General features: G+C 35.5%; 1 protein-coding gene across 2 annotated transcripts in view; it reads right to left on the bottom strand.

Moving 5' to 3' along the window:
- The window catches only part of Gopc (golgi associated PDZ and coiled-coil motif containing), a 40,740-nt gene extending 20,958 nt beyond the window's left edge, over positions 1-19,782 (bottom strand). For both annotated transcript variants that reach the window (XM_005336087.5, XM_005336088.5), the window contains exons 1-2: positions 19,237-19,782; positions 90-254 (exon numbers count right to left, since the gene is read on the bottom strand). In XM_005336087.5, the coding sequence (XP_005336144.1) occupies positions 90-254; positions 19,237-19,524 (453 nt within the window). In that variant the 5' untranslated portion in view covers positions 19,525-19,782. The remainder of the gene's footprint in view (positions 1-89; positions 255-19,236) is intronic.
- Between the last annotated feature and the right edge of the window lie 327 nt (positions 19,783-20,109).

Raw genomic sequence — 20,109 nt, 5'->3', positions numbered from 1 at the left:
AAGCACATTTGATGTTTTATAACTGAAATGCCCAATTAAAAATTATCCTCTATACCTTCTGAAATACATGTCACTCTTTAAATACTTACCAACTTTGCTTTAATGGTACCAGAATCAACACTTTGACCAGTTTTAGCATGAAGCTGAAGCTGAACAGAGTGCAACTGTAAAAGCTGATCATGCACTTCTTTCTCCAATACAACTTTCTCTGCTTGGGTCTCTGTCAATTCAGATCTTAGATCCACCAATTGTGCCTTATAAAACAATAAAAAAAAATTAAGGATGCTTAAATTTTCTTTACTTATTTTATATTTATTCTTATAATCATCATTCAAGAATGACAAAGACTCTTTAACATGAATGCATAAATACTAGAAGACTATTAACTGACCAAGATACCCATCTAAACTGACATGAAATCAACAGTACACATGAGATACTTGAGTGGAAAGAAAGTCCTGCTATAAATAATATCTTCTAATAATCCAGAATGCCACTTCCATTTTAAATAGCTCATATTAAAATGCCTTTTCATTATTTCACCTTCACCTTTAAAGCTAATAAAAACATACAAATACAGGACAGCTCATCAAAGAACACAGAATTTCTAAAGATCAGAATTAACTCTTAAGTTTTCAGTTATAGTGTAACAAAACAATTCAACCTACCCATTCAATTAAAAATGTTTTAAATTTTTGCACAACTCATAATATATTGTTTTACCACTATACAGAAGATGTGCCCTTTGTGTTTATTCTTCCCAACCAGTCAGCAGATCAAAGATCAACAAAACATCTTTTGTTTTCTATTCAACTCAATATAATTTTACTAAGAATCAAAGGACTAAGAACTATCCTGGCATAATAAGGAAAAAAAACTGTAGATAGCACTTTAAAAATTATAGATGACCAGATGTAGTGGCACATGCCTGCAATCCCAATGACTCGGGAGGCTGAGGAGAGGATAGCAAATTCAAGACCAATCTCAGCAACTTAGTGAGGCCCTAAGCAATACAATGAGACGGTGTTCAAAAAAAAAAAGGTGCTGGAGGTATAAGTCAGTGGTTAAGTGCCCCAGAGTTCATTCCTCAATACCAAAAAAAAAAAAAAAAAAAAAGTAAGTCAGTCAGTCTGTCTATCTATCTATCTATCTATCTATCTATCTATCTATCTATGTGTGTGTGTGTATACACACATGAGAGAGAGAGAGAGAGAGAGAGAGGGAGGGGGAGAGAGAGGGAGAGGGAGGGAGAGGGAGAGGGAGGGGGGGAGAGAGAGAGAGAGAGAGAGAGAGAGAGAGAGAGAGAGAGAGAGAGAGAGGGGAAGAGAAAGGATATTTATGCCCTTGAGAAGCTTTCACATTAACTAGGGTGAAAAATATGCACATAACCAACTAAACAAAATTATATAGAGAAAATAGGACCAGTCTCCAGGAATGCAAAGTAAAGGAAAGTTTAAAAAGGCAATAAGGAAAAACTTATACTTCAGAGTAAGTTAGAAAATTTAAGGAAAACAAAAACATGGACAAAATATAAGCTGTGACAAAATCTAGACTTGGGAATAAGACTAGCAAAGGCAAAAAGGCAGAGAGACACTAGAAGCATCTTAGGTAAATACTCTGACTCAAGGACAGAGGACTGGAATATCTCTCTATATACCAATGGCAAGAAAAAGTTTCTAGAATATAAAAGATATTCAATGAAGATTAAGTTGAAATGATTCCCAATACTAACCTTGTGGCTCTGAATACTGTCTCCATTCAAGTTCCCTCAATTTTAAAGTAGGAATAATTTCTGTGGTTTTGACTATTTTCATAAATTTATTAATATTTGATACAAAAGAACTTATTAGAATATGAAAATAATATTTTCAAGGGGATAAGACCTTCCAGAGGGACTGAATACTGACATACTATATAGGACTAGATAGGAAAGGTGAGGCTGGATATAATGAATGGCTTTGGATGATAAACTATTTAGTCTGATAGGGCACCATTAATGAGTCAATGATATTTTTGTTTTTATATCTAATAATGCCTTCATTGAAACATAATTCAAGGCCATAAAATCCATTCTTTTTTTGGGTGGCATGGGGAGTTACTGGGTGGTTTTTAGTATACTCATACACTAGTGCAAACATTGTTTCTATATCATTTTGAAACATTATTCTCACTGACATTTTAGCAACATGCTACTTTCAGGTAAGGGAGCAAAGACAAGGAAACAGGAGCAACACCCTATTACAGCTTTCTAAACAGTAGGTTATCAAGCTAATTTTGTAAGCAGAAATAAAATTTTGCAATGCTAAAAAAAATTGGTACCAACACTTGCATTGTCTAGTACAGTGAATTCCAGTGGAAAAGTGGGCTTAATAATAACTAATATATTTCAAGTTTAGAGAAGAGTAAAAACCATTGATACAAACAGATTAGATAGAATGGTAGCTTACTTGGACATAAGGGAGGAAGAAAGATATTGTTTGAAATTTTAGACATGCTGATCTCTGTATAAACCATGATATAAATAATAAACAGGAACTATTCCACCAGAATGCTAGAAATAAACAAGTAAAAAGCTGAGGCTTGGATTGGGATCAGAAATAGAGATGTGGATTAATACTCTAAGACAGAGTTATAGGGAGAAGAGAATATCAAGGACTGAGGAAATAATCAATCAAGGATGATCTGAGAGATAGAAGTAAAAAGGTAGCATACAAAAAACTGAATCATAACTTGGCATAACAGAAATACTGTGATACTTCCTGTTTTGTTTTGTTTTCCTTTTTTAAACTTCCTAGAAATCACTTCATATCAGGAGAGTTTTCTCATTTCATTTTTGTAACTTTTTTATTCATGTATAAACTTACATAAGTACACAAAGAATTAAAATAACTAAACATACTAATTTAACTACCACCCAGATATTTTTAAACAATAAGGGTGCCAGGCACAGTGAAACAGGCCTGGAATCCCAGTGACTGGCAAGGCTAAGGCAAGAGGAGAGCCAGTTCAAGGCCACTCCGGGCAATTTAGCAAGACTGTTTCTAAAAAAAAAAATTTAAAAAGGGGCTGGGAATATAGCTTAGTGGTAGATCCGTCCTCGGTTCAATCCCCAAGGGAAAAAAAAAAAATGGGCAATATAGAAACCCAGGCCCCTTCTTGTAAACTCCTCTCAATCACTACCTCCACCTCATCCACAAAGGTAACTATCAGAGTAATACCTGACTTCCAACATTACTGATAGCTTTTCTGTTTTTAAATGCTATCTAAATGAAATTATATAGTGTACATTCATTATGTTTGGCTTTTTGCTTCAAGAATATGTTTATGAGATTCATTTATGCTGTACTTCATTCATTTTCATTTTTATATGGTATGCAAATAAGTATACCACAACTAACAAATTTCATTTTATCCTTGATGGACATTTGTGCTATTTCCAGGTTTTTGCTATTAAAATGATATTGTTATAACCTGTGTTTCAATAAATATTTAGCATACTTCTCTTGACTGTGTATCTTGGAGGGAAATTTCTGAGTTGCAGAATATGTATGTTGTCTCAGAGGACTGGTTACAGGACACCTCCTTCACATATCAAAATCCACATATGTTCATGTCCCTTATGTAAATGACCTAGCATTTAACTTCCACACACCCTCCTATATACTTTAAATCATCTTTAGATTACTTATAGTACCTAATATAATATAAATGTTATGGAAATAGTTGTTATACTGTATTGTTCAGAAAATAATGACAAGAAAAAAGTCCATACAAGTTCAGTTTAGACATATTTTTTCAAGTATTTCTGATCCATTATTGGTTGAATCCACAGATTCAGAACCCATGTACATACAGAGGAGAAACTATATATATATTAACCCTCAGTAGAAAAGGTTGAACAGTTTTTAAAGTGATGGTGTAACTGACATACCCACAGAGTTGTACAACAACTCTGACAGCTTCACATCCTTGCCTTCACTTGACAATGACAATCTTTTTAAATGTTAGCCATTCTAGCAGGAATGTACTGGCATTTTACTGTTGTTTTAATTAATCCTTCCTGATTGCTCATAAGATAGATCACCTTTTCATTTATTTATTGACTATTTATTTTCTTTGTTAAGTATTTGTAAGAGACCCCACACACACACACACACACACATACACATGCACATGAGTTACAAATATCTTCTTTTCACTTTATTCCAGTTGTCTTTTAAGGAACAAATTGCTTGAATTTTTTTTAACTGGGGATTGAACCCAGGGGTGTTTTACCACTAAGCTACATCCTCAGGGAAGGAGGTATTAAAATTCAAAGTCCAATTTTCTTCTTTTGAAATAAGTGTTTCAAGTTTACTCTTCACTGAGTAATATTTAAGTCAAATATTATTTAGATAATAAAACTAAGGCCCATCAAACCTGTTTACTTTCTAGGATTACCCACTTGGTCAGTGGCAAAAGAGTACCTGAATACCATTCTTCTGACCCCCAGGACAGAAGTGAAAGTATTATCAAGCAGCCAAAGGAAAAATTCATTTCTATAGCTACAGTAAACATGATTAACTTAGAATACTCACACTACCACAAAGCAAGCATCTACCATATGGCAGGGATACACACTCTCCACATTGTCTCTTAATTCTTATCATACTCCTCTCAATACTTTTTTTTTTAAACAGTTAAGGAAACTGGAAGTCATGATTTAAACAACTTACCTGAGATCACACAACTAGTTAATAATAGACCATAGTTGCAGCATTAAAAAAAAAAAAAATGCCTGGACATCTTTCACCTCATTACCTAGACTATACTTTAATGAAGAGTGAAAGTTAAAGAGAAACAGCTAATTTCAACTTCCAGCCTTACTTAAAATTTTGAGTGATGCCTCAATAAATGTTTTAAAGGAAAAAAATTAGAAATTATATTACATACAAATTTTATTTGGTAGAAAATCTTTTCAATTTCTTATATTTGATCAAAAGGTTAATTTACAGAAAAAATAAAACAAAACTGTCCTTCAAGACAATCTCCCTAGAACTCATCAAAGAGGAAATAATCTCATCCTAGGAGAAGTTTCAAGGCCTTAAAATCCTGGTCTTCATTTCCCCCAAGACACTAAATCAACCACAGGTAAGATTTTCTAAGGTAGTGATTTCTCAAAACATGGTCCAGGATTATCAGTATAAATTGGAATTGAATCAGGGATAGATAAAAATTCAAGGCTAATGTCACGAAGCTCTGCCCTTGTGATTTCTTCTCATAGTCTCATAATTCCAGGTCTTACATTAAGTCTTTGAATCATTCTGAGTTGATTTTTATAAATAGTAAGAGATAAAAGGATCAATTTCATTTTGCATGTAGACATCCAGTTTTCCCAGCACCATTTATTGAAGAGACTGCCTTTTCCCCATTGTGTGTACTTGCCATCTTTGTTAAAAATCAGTTTGCTGGGCAGGGGATGTGGCTCAACCAGTAGCACGCTCGCCTGGCATGCATGCGGCCCGGGTTCAATCCTCAGCACCACATACAAAGATGTTGTATCCGCCAAAAACTAAAAAATAAATATTAAAATTCTCTCTCTCTCTCTCTTCTCTCACTCTCTCTCTTTAAAAAAAAAAATCAGTTTGCTATGGATTAGTGGACTAATTTGGGGGCTCCCTATTTGTTTCATTGGTCTATGTGTCTATTTTTATGCTAGTACCATATTATCTGGGTTACTATAGCTCTTTTTTAGTATATTTTGAAGTCAAACAGTGTAATGCCTCTAGCTTTGGCTTATTCAGAGTCTTCTGTGGTTCCACTCAAATTTTAGGATTGTTTTCTCTACTTTTGTGAAGAATGTCATTAGCATTTTGACAGGGATTACTCTCAACCTGTAGACTACTTTGAGTAATAAGAATAACAATATTATATTTTCTAATGCATAAATATCAATTTCTTTTCATTTTGTTGTGTCCTCTTCAATTTCTTCAATTATCAATGTTTTATGATTTGGGGTAAAACCTCAAAAGCATAGGCAGAAAAGCAAATAAAGACAGGAACATCAAATTAAAAAGCTTCAGCACACAAAGGAAACAACAAAGCAGAGATAAACTATATAATGGAAAACTATCTTTACAAACTAGACATCTGATAGGAGGTTAACATCCAAAATACATAAAGAACTCAAAAAACTCAAAACAAAAGAACCAAACATCTCAATTAAAAGTGGACAAAAGAACTGAATAGACATTTCTCAAAGGATATACAAATGGCCAACAGATATATGAAAAAGTGCTCAGTATCAATAACCATTAGGGAAACAGTACAAATCAAAACTACAACAAAATATGTCACTCCAATTATGACTATTAAAAAAAAGATAAGCATTGGCAAGGATATGGAGGGAAAATAATGCAAATTAGCATAGCCATTATAGAAAACAGTATGGCATTTCCATTTAAAAAACTACAAACTGAATTACTATAAGACTTAGCAATCCTATAACTGTATATACACCCAAAGGAAAATGAAATCAATACATTGAAAAAATACCTGTACTCCTATGTTTAGTGCAGCACTACTCACATTAGCCAAGATATGGAAGCAACTTCATAGGTGTCCATTGATGGATGAATGGATAAAGAAAAGATGATGAATGTATATACAATAAAATACTGTTCAACCATTAAAAAAAAATGATGTTATTTGTGGCAACATGGATGAACCAGGGGAACATTTTATCAAATGAAATAAACCAGGAATAAAAAGACAAATGCTGCATGATCTCACTCATATGTGGTATCTAAATAAAACCATTTTCATTGAAGTAGAGAGCACAATAATGGTTACTAGGGTAGGGACGGGGTAAGGTAGATGAGGAGAGATTAATCAATGGGTTCAATTACAATTATGAAGAATAAATTCTGGTGTTCTATTGCATAGTAGAGGGACTAGAATTAACAATAATGTATATTTCGCAATAGCTAGAAGAGTGGATTTCCAATGTTCTCATTATAAAGAAACGATAAATGTTTAGGGCAAAGGATATGCTAATTATCCCAATTTGATCATTACACAATGTATACATGTACTGAAACATCCATGCTATATGTAAAATTATTACATGTTCATAAATTTAAAAATTCAAGGTATACTGCACAAAGTAGAAATGAATTACCAGGAATGGAAAAGAAAGAGAAGCATTTTACCTAAGTAGTATTTCAGGACTGTCATCACTATTCATTAGTATTTAGAAGTCATTAGTATTCTATTTCTCATCGCATACTCTCTTCAAAGCATCCAAACTTTTCTATGAAGATAATTCCTTCCTAATATAATTCTTAACTTCTAGATTCTAATATGTAGCACCAAAATCAAAATAATTGTTTCATTCAGAATTAGCTATTATTCCATTTTATCTAGACCTAAATCCTCTGCCTATATAATCTTCAAAAATACATAACAGCTGCACTTTTTTCTTTCCAAATATAAACTAGATTTTATTTCTAAACCATTGTATAGATAAAAATACTGATTATTTTTACTTTAAGCATCCCCTTAAAAACCTCCTGGTTTGGAGGAGAATCAAATTAGAACCAGAAATTAGCAAAGATCAAGTTGCACAGCAGGGAAATTGGATCCAGCACATTCCCTAATTTTAATATATAAACTTTTGATAAGATTTTAGAAGGTCCAAGATAAAAAGGTTTTAAAAATATGATAAAACATCCTAATTTTGCACATGTAGGAACTGAGAGCAAAGAGCTTATTATGTGAATTGCCCCAAATTACAAACTACGTTGGATTAAAACTCATCTTGTGACATGTTTTGTAGTTCCAGCAATAACAAGAGAACTGATGAAGCAGTCCATGAGCTCCAAATGAGATCACGTTCCCAAATCTCAGAACTATACTAAGCAAGGGGCTGAGGATACAGCTCAGTGGGTAGAGTGCTTGCCTTGCATGCACAAGGCCATGGGTTCAATCCCCAGCACCAAAAACCAAAACAAATAAATAAATATGTAAGCAAAAAATTCTGAAACCTTCCCCATCATATACACCATACCTCGAATGCACACTGACCAAGCACTGGGATATATATTCTTGTCACATGAACCCACACAGACACACATGTAGGCATGCTAACAGGCACAAACATGCCTGCACATAAAAGGATACATTTTCCTAATCTGTTCAGAATTTTAAAAAATGTTGACTCCAAATAGCAGTTTAACTATTAAACTATGGCAAAGAAAGATGCTGATAAAAAATATACATATACGTGTGTGTACACACACACACACACACATATATAGACACAAAATCTCACATCTACCTATAATTACTTCTACACCTTTTGTCTTAAAGAATGTGTATAAATGTGATTACCAGAAAAGAAACTTATACTTTTAAAAGTGCTGTTTACATTTGAAAATACAATTTAAGATGAAAAGTATGAATGAGTATTTAAATCTCTAGCAATTGTGCTCTTTAATCCAGCATCTAAAATTTATCATGTACACACATACTATTCAAAATGCTTTACAGCCCAGATAGTCAATACAACAAACGTAAAAAATAAAAATCAGAGATTGTAATACATCACTATAAAAATACCTATTACAACTTACTAATTACTAAATTTAATAGTGACCTTCCAACTAATAAGAGATCTTTACAGATTACCTATTTCTCCTCTCATTAAAGGAAGCAAGGCCATTTTATCTGGCAAGGCTGTCCTTTTTCCTAGAACTAAACTTTTAAAAGAATATATCATAAGATTCTTATATAAAGGATCCCAAACTATCTGACAGCTAGTGGAAGTTGAACTATTCTTCACAAGATCTTTTATTCTATGACAAAAGTCAAGGGAAGAATGTAACTAATGAGAAAATTTCCATCCATTCTTTTTTTCTTCTATCCATTCAAAATATTTAATTTAATGCATTCATTTTAAAAAATAATTTTCCTCTATTTTTTTCTCCCTGTGTCTGCGGTGCTGTGTTGCTCCTACTATTCAAAAATTACAGAAAACCAATGAGTACTATTCTAAAATACAAGACTAACACTACAAATTCAAAAGTCAGATTTGAAAATCTCTGCCATCTCCCAAGTTAGAAAATAATACCCTCCTTATTCCAACTCTGAATAGGCTTCTGAAATAGTCTGTTCATTAGCTTATGAAAGTTCTGAGAAAATTTTACCTAGGCACTTTACTTTTTTTTCTATCCAATCATAATGAACACTAATTTCATCTGTCATTCTTTCTCCCTAAACTGTTCTGCAGTCTATACAAGCAAACATTTTTATTTTCAGTCTTCCACATCATCACAATTATACTCATTCAACCAGTATTTACTATACTACAGCCATATACCAAACACTGGGTTGGGTTCTGAGGAAACATAGGTGAAGAAAATAAATGTGGATCTTGCCCTTATAGAGGTTTGGTACATAGGGCAGCCCACTAAGAAAATGAATTGTGTAACAATATAATATTAGCTAATACCACACTTTTTTTTTTCCTTTTTTGGTACCAGAAATTTAACCCAGGGGTACTTAACAACTGAGTCACATCCCCAATCCTTTTTATTTTTATTTTTTTTTTAAGACAGGGTCTCCTTAAAGTGCTTAGGGCCTCACTGAGATAGGCCTTGAATTTGTAATCCTCCTGCCTCAGCCTTCAGAGTCTCTGGAGTCACTGGCATGGCCACAATGCCCGGCTGGCATTATTTTAAATACTCATATTTTAATTGTCTTAAGCCTCACATTAATCCTGATGTGCATATTTTGTCCAGGGAAGGAAACTGAAGCACAGATATTAGGTAATCTGTCCAAGGTCATTACAGTGCTGGTTAAATAATAAATTATAAGCTTTATGAAAGAAACTAAGAGAATTAGTGAGACAGGGATGCATGGTTATTTCTCTGGGAAGAGTTTCAATCATTATCAGAACACCAGTGGAAAGAACACATTTGGGAAATTCTGTAGGACTCTTCCAGTGGATCTGTGAAGTCAAAACAACTTTTGTAAGAATAAAACATATTCGACTTTTTCACTGTTTATACTGAGGTACAAAAGTAATGATGAGTAAAAGGTTGGCAGGTGAGTGCAAATTAAATCAGGAGCTTCAAACTCTACCAGTCACTGCTATGCAACTACATTTGAGAAGTTCACTTAATGACATCCTTCATGAAGTAGTAAAAATTATTAATTCTTAAAAATCATAATCCTTTTGAGAACATGTTTTTTTAATCTTCTAAGTGATGAAATGTAAAGTATTCATATAACATTCCTACTATATACAAGCTATGTTCTCTCAAAAAAAAGTACCTAGACAATTGCCTGAGTTGCAAATTAAACATTTTTTTCTTAATAAAAGAATAGGCCTTTACTTGAATGAAGGACAAACAACAGTTATTCAGTTAAAATATTTGCAAGACACATTCTTATGAATGAATAAAGCAAACTTGTTACTTAAAAAAAAAAAAGAAAAAAGAAGAAAGGAAGGAAGGGAAAGAAAGTCAAGTGTATGTGTTACCAAAGATAAACATTGAACTTTCAAGTGAAAATTAAAATTTTGGAAAACCATAATCCATTGTCAGAGTTGGAAAATTTCCCAACACTTAAAAGATTTTCCTGATGAGACTGAAGATATTAACAAATGTGATTTTTTTAAATATTGTATGAGATGTGCCAACGTTTGGAAGACCTGCAAAACTCAGTAAACCACTTCAAAATGATCCATGTGTGATGTTATAAAAATCATGCCTGGGTAAAAGATCCACTCAAATTCTCAGTCAATTAAACAATATATGAAAAATTCATTTATATTGTTTCAGACACCACATTTAAGGAACCACCTCTTGTACACTTTTACTATCAAAAAAGAACATCAACAATTATCTGATAAGGCTATGAAAACATCCCTTTCTCCTCCAAATACCAATCTCTCAAAGATCACATATTCTTCCTATAGTTTAAATAAAACAACATAGCACAATAGATTGAATATAAAAAACAGATGTGAAAATCCAAGTCTTCTATTAAACCAGACATTTAAAGTATTTGAAAGAATATAAACTGACATAACTTTCTTCACTAATTTAGTTTGGTTTTAGAAAATAGTTATTTTAAATTTAAAATGATATTAAAATGCAATGGCCTTGGCCTGGCATCATGGTGCATGCCTGTAATTCCTGTGACTCTGAAGGCTAAGGCAGGGGATCTCAAGTTCAAAAGCCAGTCTCAACAACTTAATGAAGCCCTAAGCAACCTAGGGAAGCCCTAAGCAATCTAGTGAGAACTTGTCTCAAAATAAAAAATAAAAAAGAGGTTGGGAATATGGCTCAGCAGTTAAGCACCCCTGGATTCAATCCCTGATACCAAAGTAAAAAAGAAAAAAAAAAGTAATGGGCTTATTATTGCTATTTTTAAATTATGTAATAAATATTTAAAGTTTCTCAGTTCTCGGGCTGGGGATGTGGCTCAATGTGGCTCAAGAGGTAGCGCGCTCGCCTGGCATGCGTGCGGCCCGGGTTCGATCCTCAGCACCACATACCAACAAAGATGCTGTGTCCACCGAGAACTAAAAAATAAATATTAAAAAAAAAAATCTCTCTCTCTCTCTCCTCTCTCACTCTTTCTTTAAATAAATAAATAAATAAAGTTTCTCAGTTCTAATTTCTAACACAGTAATTACCAGTACATGTATCCCAAATTTTAAAAATGAGGTCCTCAGAATTTTATCATAAGCAGTCCTGAAATCAAAAACTTTGCCTATCTTATCTCAAAGATTCTGCAAGGAGACCTGTGTGGCTGGGTAATGTAGGTTAAAAGGAAAGAATGGTAATATATGTCGCTGGAGGAATATTCAGAGATCAGACTGTGCAGAGCTTGCCAGTCATAATAAGAAATCTGCACATTATTCAAAATGAAGTTTCTATTTTAATGTCAAAGAACTCATTTGCTCCACAATCAAACTTAGAAGTAGGATGATAAGGAGATCAACCTACACCATATTTTAGGAATGTCACAAGAACATTAAACCCATACTCAATATCCTTATGACATTTTTAATCACATTTTCATTTTTTTAAATAGAAAACTGTGAAAAATTAATTCACACATCATAGTTTCGTAAATTAAATATCAGGGAAATAAATGATTCAGTCATTAGATAGTATGGCGGGCATTGTGATAGCACAGATATAGATAGAAGCAACAAAACAGAAACCATCCCAGCTCTCATGGAGTTTATATTACAAAAGGACTGCTCGTAATCTTTGAAGATATACTACAGAACACTAGAGTGGTTTTGACTAATTTATTTATACAAATAAACATTTACTGAGTGCACAATATTCAATAGAATTTAAGAACAAATAAGAAATAAGAATTCTCCCTGAAGAAGTTCAATATTAGGAAAAAAATACATTTCTAATTATGATGCAAAGTGTGGCAAACACTATCATAGAGGAGTCTTTATGCACCAGTTCAAAATGAGGCAAATGGAGGCAGTTAGAAAGATGACATTGAAAGAAGGTCTACTTATACATGGAGTGGTAAAGAAAAAAAGGTCTGGGATATGAAAACCTCTGTCAGGTAAATACAAGGATGTAAATAGGTCAGAAAAGTTGATGTTTAATGTAAGCTGAGTTCCTAATTTTAAATTTTAAAAAGGGCCAAAGATCAATTCTGTAAGCTACTATAAACCAACTTATCATCCATACTCAAAGGAACGTTCTTAATACTCCATGTAGTTTTGAAGCACTGCAGAGAAAAAAAACAACAAATGGATTCACAAAGAGATAATGCTACCCATTAAGTCAGCTTTCACAAAGCATTTGACGGTTCAGATTATTTTACCTAAGACATGGTCCTCACCCTCAAAAAGCTTACATTCCGGAGGCAGAGAGATATGGCAACCACTAATTACAGTACAAGATAATAAATCTAATTGTACAACTGAGTTCAAGGTATCAGGACAGATTCTGCGTATAGAGAGCAGAGAAGAGGTGGGATGAAGAAAGCCTTCCAGAGATGGTGATGTGTAAACTGAGTCTTAAGAGATGAGTGGGCGTCTAATACTGTGGACAGTGGGAGAGAAAAGGCATCATACGTGAAAGTCGATACAAAAACAGAGGTGCCATGAACAAGGAAGGCCTATTTAGAAAACTACAAATTGACTATTTCACTGAAACAAAAGCAGCTAAGAATGAGTGACAAGTGATAAAGACAGACAAATGAATACTGATCACCATGTTAAACAATTTGAATTTTAGGCAATAGATGGAGGTATAGAAAGAAGAGTGACAGATTTGTCCTTTTGACATGATCCACTAAAATGAATCATTTTAGAATACTCAGTCAACAAAGATATATGGTTTGGAGGGGCTAAATTAATAAACAATTAGGAGACTATGTTAGGAACATGTGAAAGAGGATAAGAATCTTAACTACGCATAATATTCTAAACTTATTACCTTTCCTACCAGACTGGCTCCTTCCCCTGGTTTCCTTACTTCAGTGAATGGAACTATATTGGTTTCCTAGGGCCATCATAACAAATTATTGCAAATTTGGTCACTTAAAATAACTAGGTTATTTTCTCACAGTTCAGGACACCAGAGGTTTGATATCAAGGTGTTGAAATATCCCATGAGTCTCTCCTAGTTTTTGGTGGTTGTTAGTAATCCCAGTGATTCCTTAGTTTGTAGACATATCACTCCAATCTCCTTCCATTTTCATATAACCTTCTTCTCTGTGTGTTCTCTTCTATCTCTTATCAGGACACTCTTTTTAGATTTAGGATCCATTCCAATCCACTATGATCTTATCTCCCCAAATTATACACCTATTTCTAAATAAGGTCACATTCTGAGGTTCTGGGTAGACATGAATTTTGGGGAGACACTTTTCAACCCACTACAGATATCTAACAAGATATTTCCCAAACAGAAACATGATGTCACCCTTAACCATTTCTCTTATCTTTTGTATCTGTATAATGATCAACTTCTGTCCTTTCTACTTCATTAATTTACAATCTATCTCCTTTTCTTCATCCCCATTACCATCTTCATTTCAATAATATTGTTGTCTACATAACAACTCCTACTCCTACTCCACATCCAAAAGCAAAAATGGGATCCTAATTAGAATAAGTTATTCTCCATATGTCAAAACTCTATTGTCATGCATATCTAAAAAGAACAAAAAAGAAAAAAGAAAACCATCTTTGCTACAACATTAGAGGAACCCAAATATCACTCTCATAACTGTGCCTGTAGGGTAAATATTGCTGGAGAAAGTCACACCACAGGGCAGACTGCATGCAGCATGAATTTAAGATAACTAGTCCCAGGTACGCACTTAATCCTACCTGGCAATCATTCTATCTCTCTGGCCAACTGGCTTTCTCACTCTTCCACAAGTATTCAAACCACTTCTATCATCCTCAAACCTTTTCTCTCACCCAATTTTAGCAGCTGGCCTATTTCTATTTTATAGAAATAGGAGAAGGAAGGAAGGAAAGAAGAAAGAAAGGAAGGAAGGAGGGAGGGAGGGAGGGAAGGAGGGAAGAAAAGCTGGGCAGTGGCACATGCATGTAATCCCAGAAGTTTGAGAGGCTGAGGCAGGAGGATGGCACGTTTAAAGTCAGCCTCAGTAACTTAGCAAGGTCCTAAGCAACTCAGTGAGACCTATCTCAAAATATAAATAAATGAATGAATAAACAAGGGGATGGAAATGTGGTTCAGTGGTTAAGCACTCCTGGTTTAAAAAAAAAAGAGAGAAAGTGCCAACCCACAAAAATTCCCCACAACCTCATCATCTCTCCCTTTCCCTCTAATAACTGTCCTTCTTTCAATATAAGACTATTCTTTTTACTTGTACTTTCTATCTCCTCTTCACACAGAATCTTACTAATATTATCCTTTTTTCTATAATATTCAGTTTTTCTCTCAACTTGATGCTTCTTAGAAACATGTTCAAAATTATTTTTCATTTATAACCAAAATGAGACACCCTTCCCTTGAACACCACATTCTCCCTTCTAAATTTTCTATGCAGACACACTCATTTTCTGCCTACTTTCTATCCACCTTCCTTGTCCCCCACCAGTAATAAATGTGTCTTTATACAGAAATTCATTTCCCAGGCTCTGTAGCCTCAGGACCCTTACTTAATCTCATAAGATGGGAATAACTATACTAAAAACCTGTCTCATGGGACTGTTATGAGAATTAGATGAATCAATACACGTAAAAAATTCAGGACCAAATCTGCCCCATAGGCATTGACCAATAAGAGTTAGCAATATCATTATTGCCAATAATATCTCATTCCATCTACCTGGCAATCAGCTGCAAGACTGTCATGATAGAGTCACCCTGCATTCTCTCATCCCTCCATTTCAATCCATCTCAAGATGGACTGTTGTTTTTTTACCTCTCAAGTCACTCTGGTTCTAAACACTTTCCTCCCTTGCCACTTCTTACACCACACTGTCACATGGATAATGATAAGAACCTCCTAAATGATTTTCTGCATTTATTTTTATTCTTCCAAACTTTCTCCATACCATAGCCAGAATGACCATCTGGTGACTATCTGGTTACCATGTAGTTTAAAACACTTTCCATTGCTATGAAAGTATCAATGTACTGCATAGCCTGTAAAACCACTTAAGATTTGGTCTGTACTTCCATGTTAAAACTATCTCATCTCTCACTTCTTTTGCCTAACACCTATCAAGCCTCTTTCTGATCTTTAAGTGCACTATGCTCTTGTTCATTCTACTGCTTTCCACTTTGTGCCCCTCTACTCCAATATGGAATGATATTCCTACTTCTCCAAGTCTAATTAATTCCTACTCATCTTTTATGTCTTAGCTTAATGGTAGCTTCCTCAGGGAGCCTTTCTTGACTCTCCAGAATCAGTTCTCATTTACTCCATGTATCTTTCATTACTCTTATGAAAGCTGCAATTTCTCATTTATGGTATTATTTCTCCAACAAATTCCCCCAACAGAATCCAAGCTTCACAACAGCAATGATTATATCTCTTTTTGTTTTCTATTTTATCCCAAGTGCCCAATAAACATGTGGCATGTAACTAGGTTGAATTAATATACACTGGATCAACATTAAACTTCAACTTCAAAGTTGCAAAATAGCCTATTCTAATAATGGACAGATTTAAAAGAGTACAAGGACAAGCATATCACCAGTTCATTATCTGTGTGGCTCTTGACCAAAGTTAAAAGATTCTCTATTGTTTAAAGTTAATCACTTAAAAATGATTCTAATTAAGCAATTACACAGGGAAAGGAAGAGGCAATAGAAGACTATTGTTTGGCTATTATTTTAAAGGAGTGAACAAGCAGAAAATTGTATTTCACAGCAGAGGTGAGTTTTTCTAAAGTACTGGTTCAAGCCTTTGTTCTATTCCAACAAACCTTCTATGACTGCTGCCACTGCTACTACTATTACTGCTGCTACTACTACTACCACCACCACCCCAATCAGGGCCAATGACTCCAGCTCATCCATCACCAAGTAGCTCACAACAGAAAGAATTCTCAAGCAGGTGGGAAGTTTCAGAGATAGATAAGAATCTGAAATGGCACTCCTCTGGTATTCTCTGCCTTCCCCTTCCCTTTATTGATGTTTCTTCCCCCAAATAATTTATGGCAGGAAACAGTCATATGAAGGTAATTTGTATTTAATTTACAAATGTAACTTAAGGGCCCCTGTGCCCAGCAAAAGTGTTTTTCTAACTACCAAATTAAGTGTAGTGTTACCTAAACACATAAGTCTTGGGTAAGAAGAAGTGGTAATTGAGGAGGACACACAAGACCAATTTAAATGTTATATGTTACCCACACCCTGGAGGAATCTGTTTGGTAACATAAAACTATTTTATTATGACAACAAGGTTTAAAATATTAATCTCTAAAACCACAGAACTTGTAGTTCTACTGCTGCTACTACTACTACTATTACTACTAATACTACCACCACCACCACCCAAATCAGGGCCTGTGACTCCAGCTCAGCCATCACCAAGTGGCTCACAACAGAAGGAATTCTCAAGCAGGTGGGAAGTATCAAAGACAGTAATCTGAAATGGCACTACCTATAGTACTGGCCTAAAATATCTTAATATCCATGTAATTATAGCAATAAAACTAATTCAACTGCTTAATAAGAAATTAAGTAAGAAAGTAATCTCTTAAGATTTCAAGATCTCTGAAAATTAATAAGTTTATGGAGCAACTCTGAAAATTCTGCAGATAGTATATCCACAGGGCTATTTTGAAACGAATTACTGACAATGAGCCTTTCCACAGCAATTTATAAGTGATTCCATGAAAATTGTATAAGATGCTATATATGTAGAGGTTAACACCAAAGACAGATGAATCAGCTATAACTGAAAATACACACAAACAAAAAAATAATTAAATCTATGTCTCCTCACCATTTTCTAAGATCTACCAGGGCTTTATGCCCATTAAAAAACCATGCTCACATTGTGATATGCTAGCATTTCTTATTTTGAGAAATGCTGCTACCACCTAAGCTAGGACATGGAATCACAACATGCAATTATAATTTCTGAAAAAAGAACATGCCTAATTTATTATAACTCTGAATACTCAACTAAATATTTAAAGATTTTTTTAAAAAGGAATACTACCTCCTACTCATAGAATGAGACTTTCTTCAAAATTAGATTTTATAGCTGACATCAAAAATATGAGTTTATTTCCCTTAATTTACTTAAAAAATAAATTAGACTTTGTTTCTTTTTTAAAAAAACTATTTATCCCCAATAGATACTCAAATCTGTAAATGACATGAAAGTTCTCATGTGGTTAAAAAAAAGAAAAAAACTACTCTTGATCTTTGTTCTTTAAAGCTAAAGTATTATTTCTAGAAATCATCAAATGCAATTCAATATCTGATAAAATGACTACCTTCTAGAATATATCACTAATTTATCACTGCAAGAGACATATTAATTTACCCACAATAAGTGACTGCCTTCATATCAGCACTTTAGTTCCAACCTTTTCCAAAGGGATGGAAGAAATAAACAGTCCTCTCAGTGGAAAAGGCCACAAAATCAGGGCTACATAAAATCTATGCTAATCAGTGGTTAATTATACATTTTTCACAAATACTAAAGAAGAACACTGACCACTATGCCAGGAGAGAATGTGTATCTGACATACATATTAATTTGCATACAATGGACATTCTCAATTAATTACAACTAGTAGAAATGATATTTTTTCTTAAGAAAGCCAATGCTCAAAGAGCTTTGCACACACTGATTATCCCATTTTTATATGCGTTAAAACGGAAAAATTCTCTTATTTAAATTGCCTAGTTGAAAAGCCCTCTTTATGTAATAATGTTAATAATCATGATTACTAAATATTGTAATAATGCCCTAATTTAATTTTCTGCACAATGTGGTAGGATTTTTTGTTGTCTGTTTTGTAATCACCAATACTCCACCCACATTCACACCCAGAGACTAAAGCAAATTATCATTCTTTAAATACTCTCAAATATAAAGCCAGACTTCAGGAAATACAGTATGAACACATAAGCCTCAATGTTAGAAGTTATTTGAATAATTACAAGGATCTCTGTAGATATCTGCTTGTCATTTAAGAACCAACTGTGGACGTCAACCAAGAAAGACAAGGACACTATTCAATATATATTCCATTGAATTTTCCTAAAAGCTTTGATCAGGTCCCCCTGAATAGTTCATGCATGTCTCTGTGTGCAATCACACACGTTGATCTGGGATAGTTAAAAATGAAAATGACCAAGGTTCTGCTTGTCTAAAAATACACCAATCTGGTTTATCAATGTAAAAGCAAATCTGCAAAACTCAAATGTCAAATGGTGGGCTAAGGTATCATAACAGAGAATCTGATAGGTTCCTTAAGGTAGCACCAAAAGGGAGTCTAATCCTTCTCTCCTAGGAGAGATACTTAAGAAGGTGGATGACAGGACTCCGCGACACCCACACGTCGGTCACATCGTTTTCTCCCCCAACCTCACCTCACTCTTTCCTTCACACATATACACTCACTCTCCCATCACATTCGATGCCCAAGTGCCCCAGTGGGCAGTTTTCTAGGGTCGTTTCACCGGTGCGTTAAATGGGATCTAACGCCCCCCAGTAGCCTGGGATTGAATGCCATCGCTGCCAGCCCCCAGGACTCACCTCTAGCTTGTGATTGATTTGGGACACAGTCTGGGCTTTGTGGCAAAGCTGCGCGAAGCAGGAGCTCAAGCTGGTCATCTTCTGTCGCCCCTCATAAGTGATGTCCGCTTGGTCAGGATCGATCTCTCCCAGAAGCAGATCCACATCCACAAAGGCCTTGTCGAACTCCTTCTCCAGCACCTCCAGCCACCGGAACATGGATACCCCGCCGGGAGAGACCCCAACAGCGCAGGAGGCGCCCCCTGGGCCCCCTCCGGCTCCTGCCGGGCATGGGCCGCCCGCCGACATGGCGCCGTCTAAGGCCTCCCCAGACTGCTGCTGACCCTCGCCAGCCACACACCACGCGAGGGGAACTGCTGGGACTACCCGGACCCCAGCGCGCGAACACACGCTCCGTCAGTCCCTCCTTTCCTCTCGCGCCGCTAACGCCGGCAATGCAGTCCCACGGTGGCAGGAGCAGCGAGGACAGGGCAGCTGCGGCCGCACACGGAAGACTCGGGCCGTCCCACCTCCCGGCCCGCCCCCGCTGCGCATGCGTAGAGAAGAGACGGGCGGGCGGAGACCGGAGGGACGAAGTGGGCGGGGCCGAGATGCGACCTTGGCCTATGACAGGATTCGGCCCGGGACCAGTCTGTCAGCGGCCATATTGACAACTGGCAAACTCTCGCTCGATTCCCAGAGAAACGGAGGCGCATGGTGTCTGCTTCCAAGTTGGAAAGACCCGAAGGAGAGAACCGTGTCCACGTCGCAGAAACGAATGGCTTTCGCCAGTTTGACTTCGCAGTGGGCGGGAGCGGTTCCAAAGCCTCCTGGGAAAGTTGCTGCAGTGGCGTCCAGGGGCAGAAAAGGGAGAACAGAGAAGGGCGGTGTGAG

This window comes from Ictidomys tridecemlineatus, chromosome 8, assembly GCF_052094955.1.
Source record: "Ictidomys tridecemlineatus isolate mIctTri1 chromosome 8, mIctTri1.hap1, whole genome shotgun sequence".
NCBI lineage: Eukaryota > Metazoa > Chordata > Mammalia > Rodentia > Sciuridae > Ictidomys > Ictidomys tridecemlineatus.
This window is presented reverse-complemented; position numbering and strand designations above follow the sequence as displayed.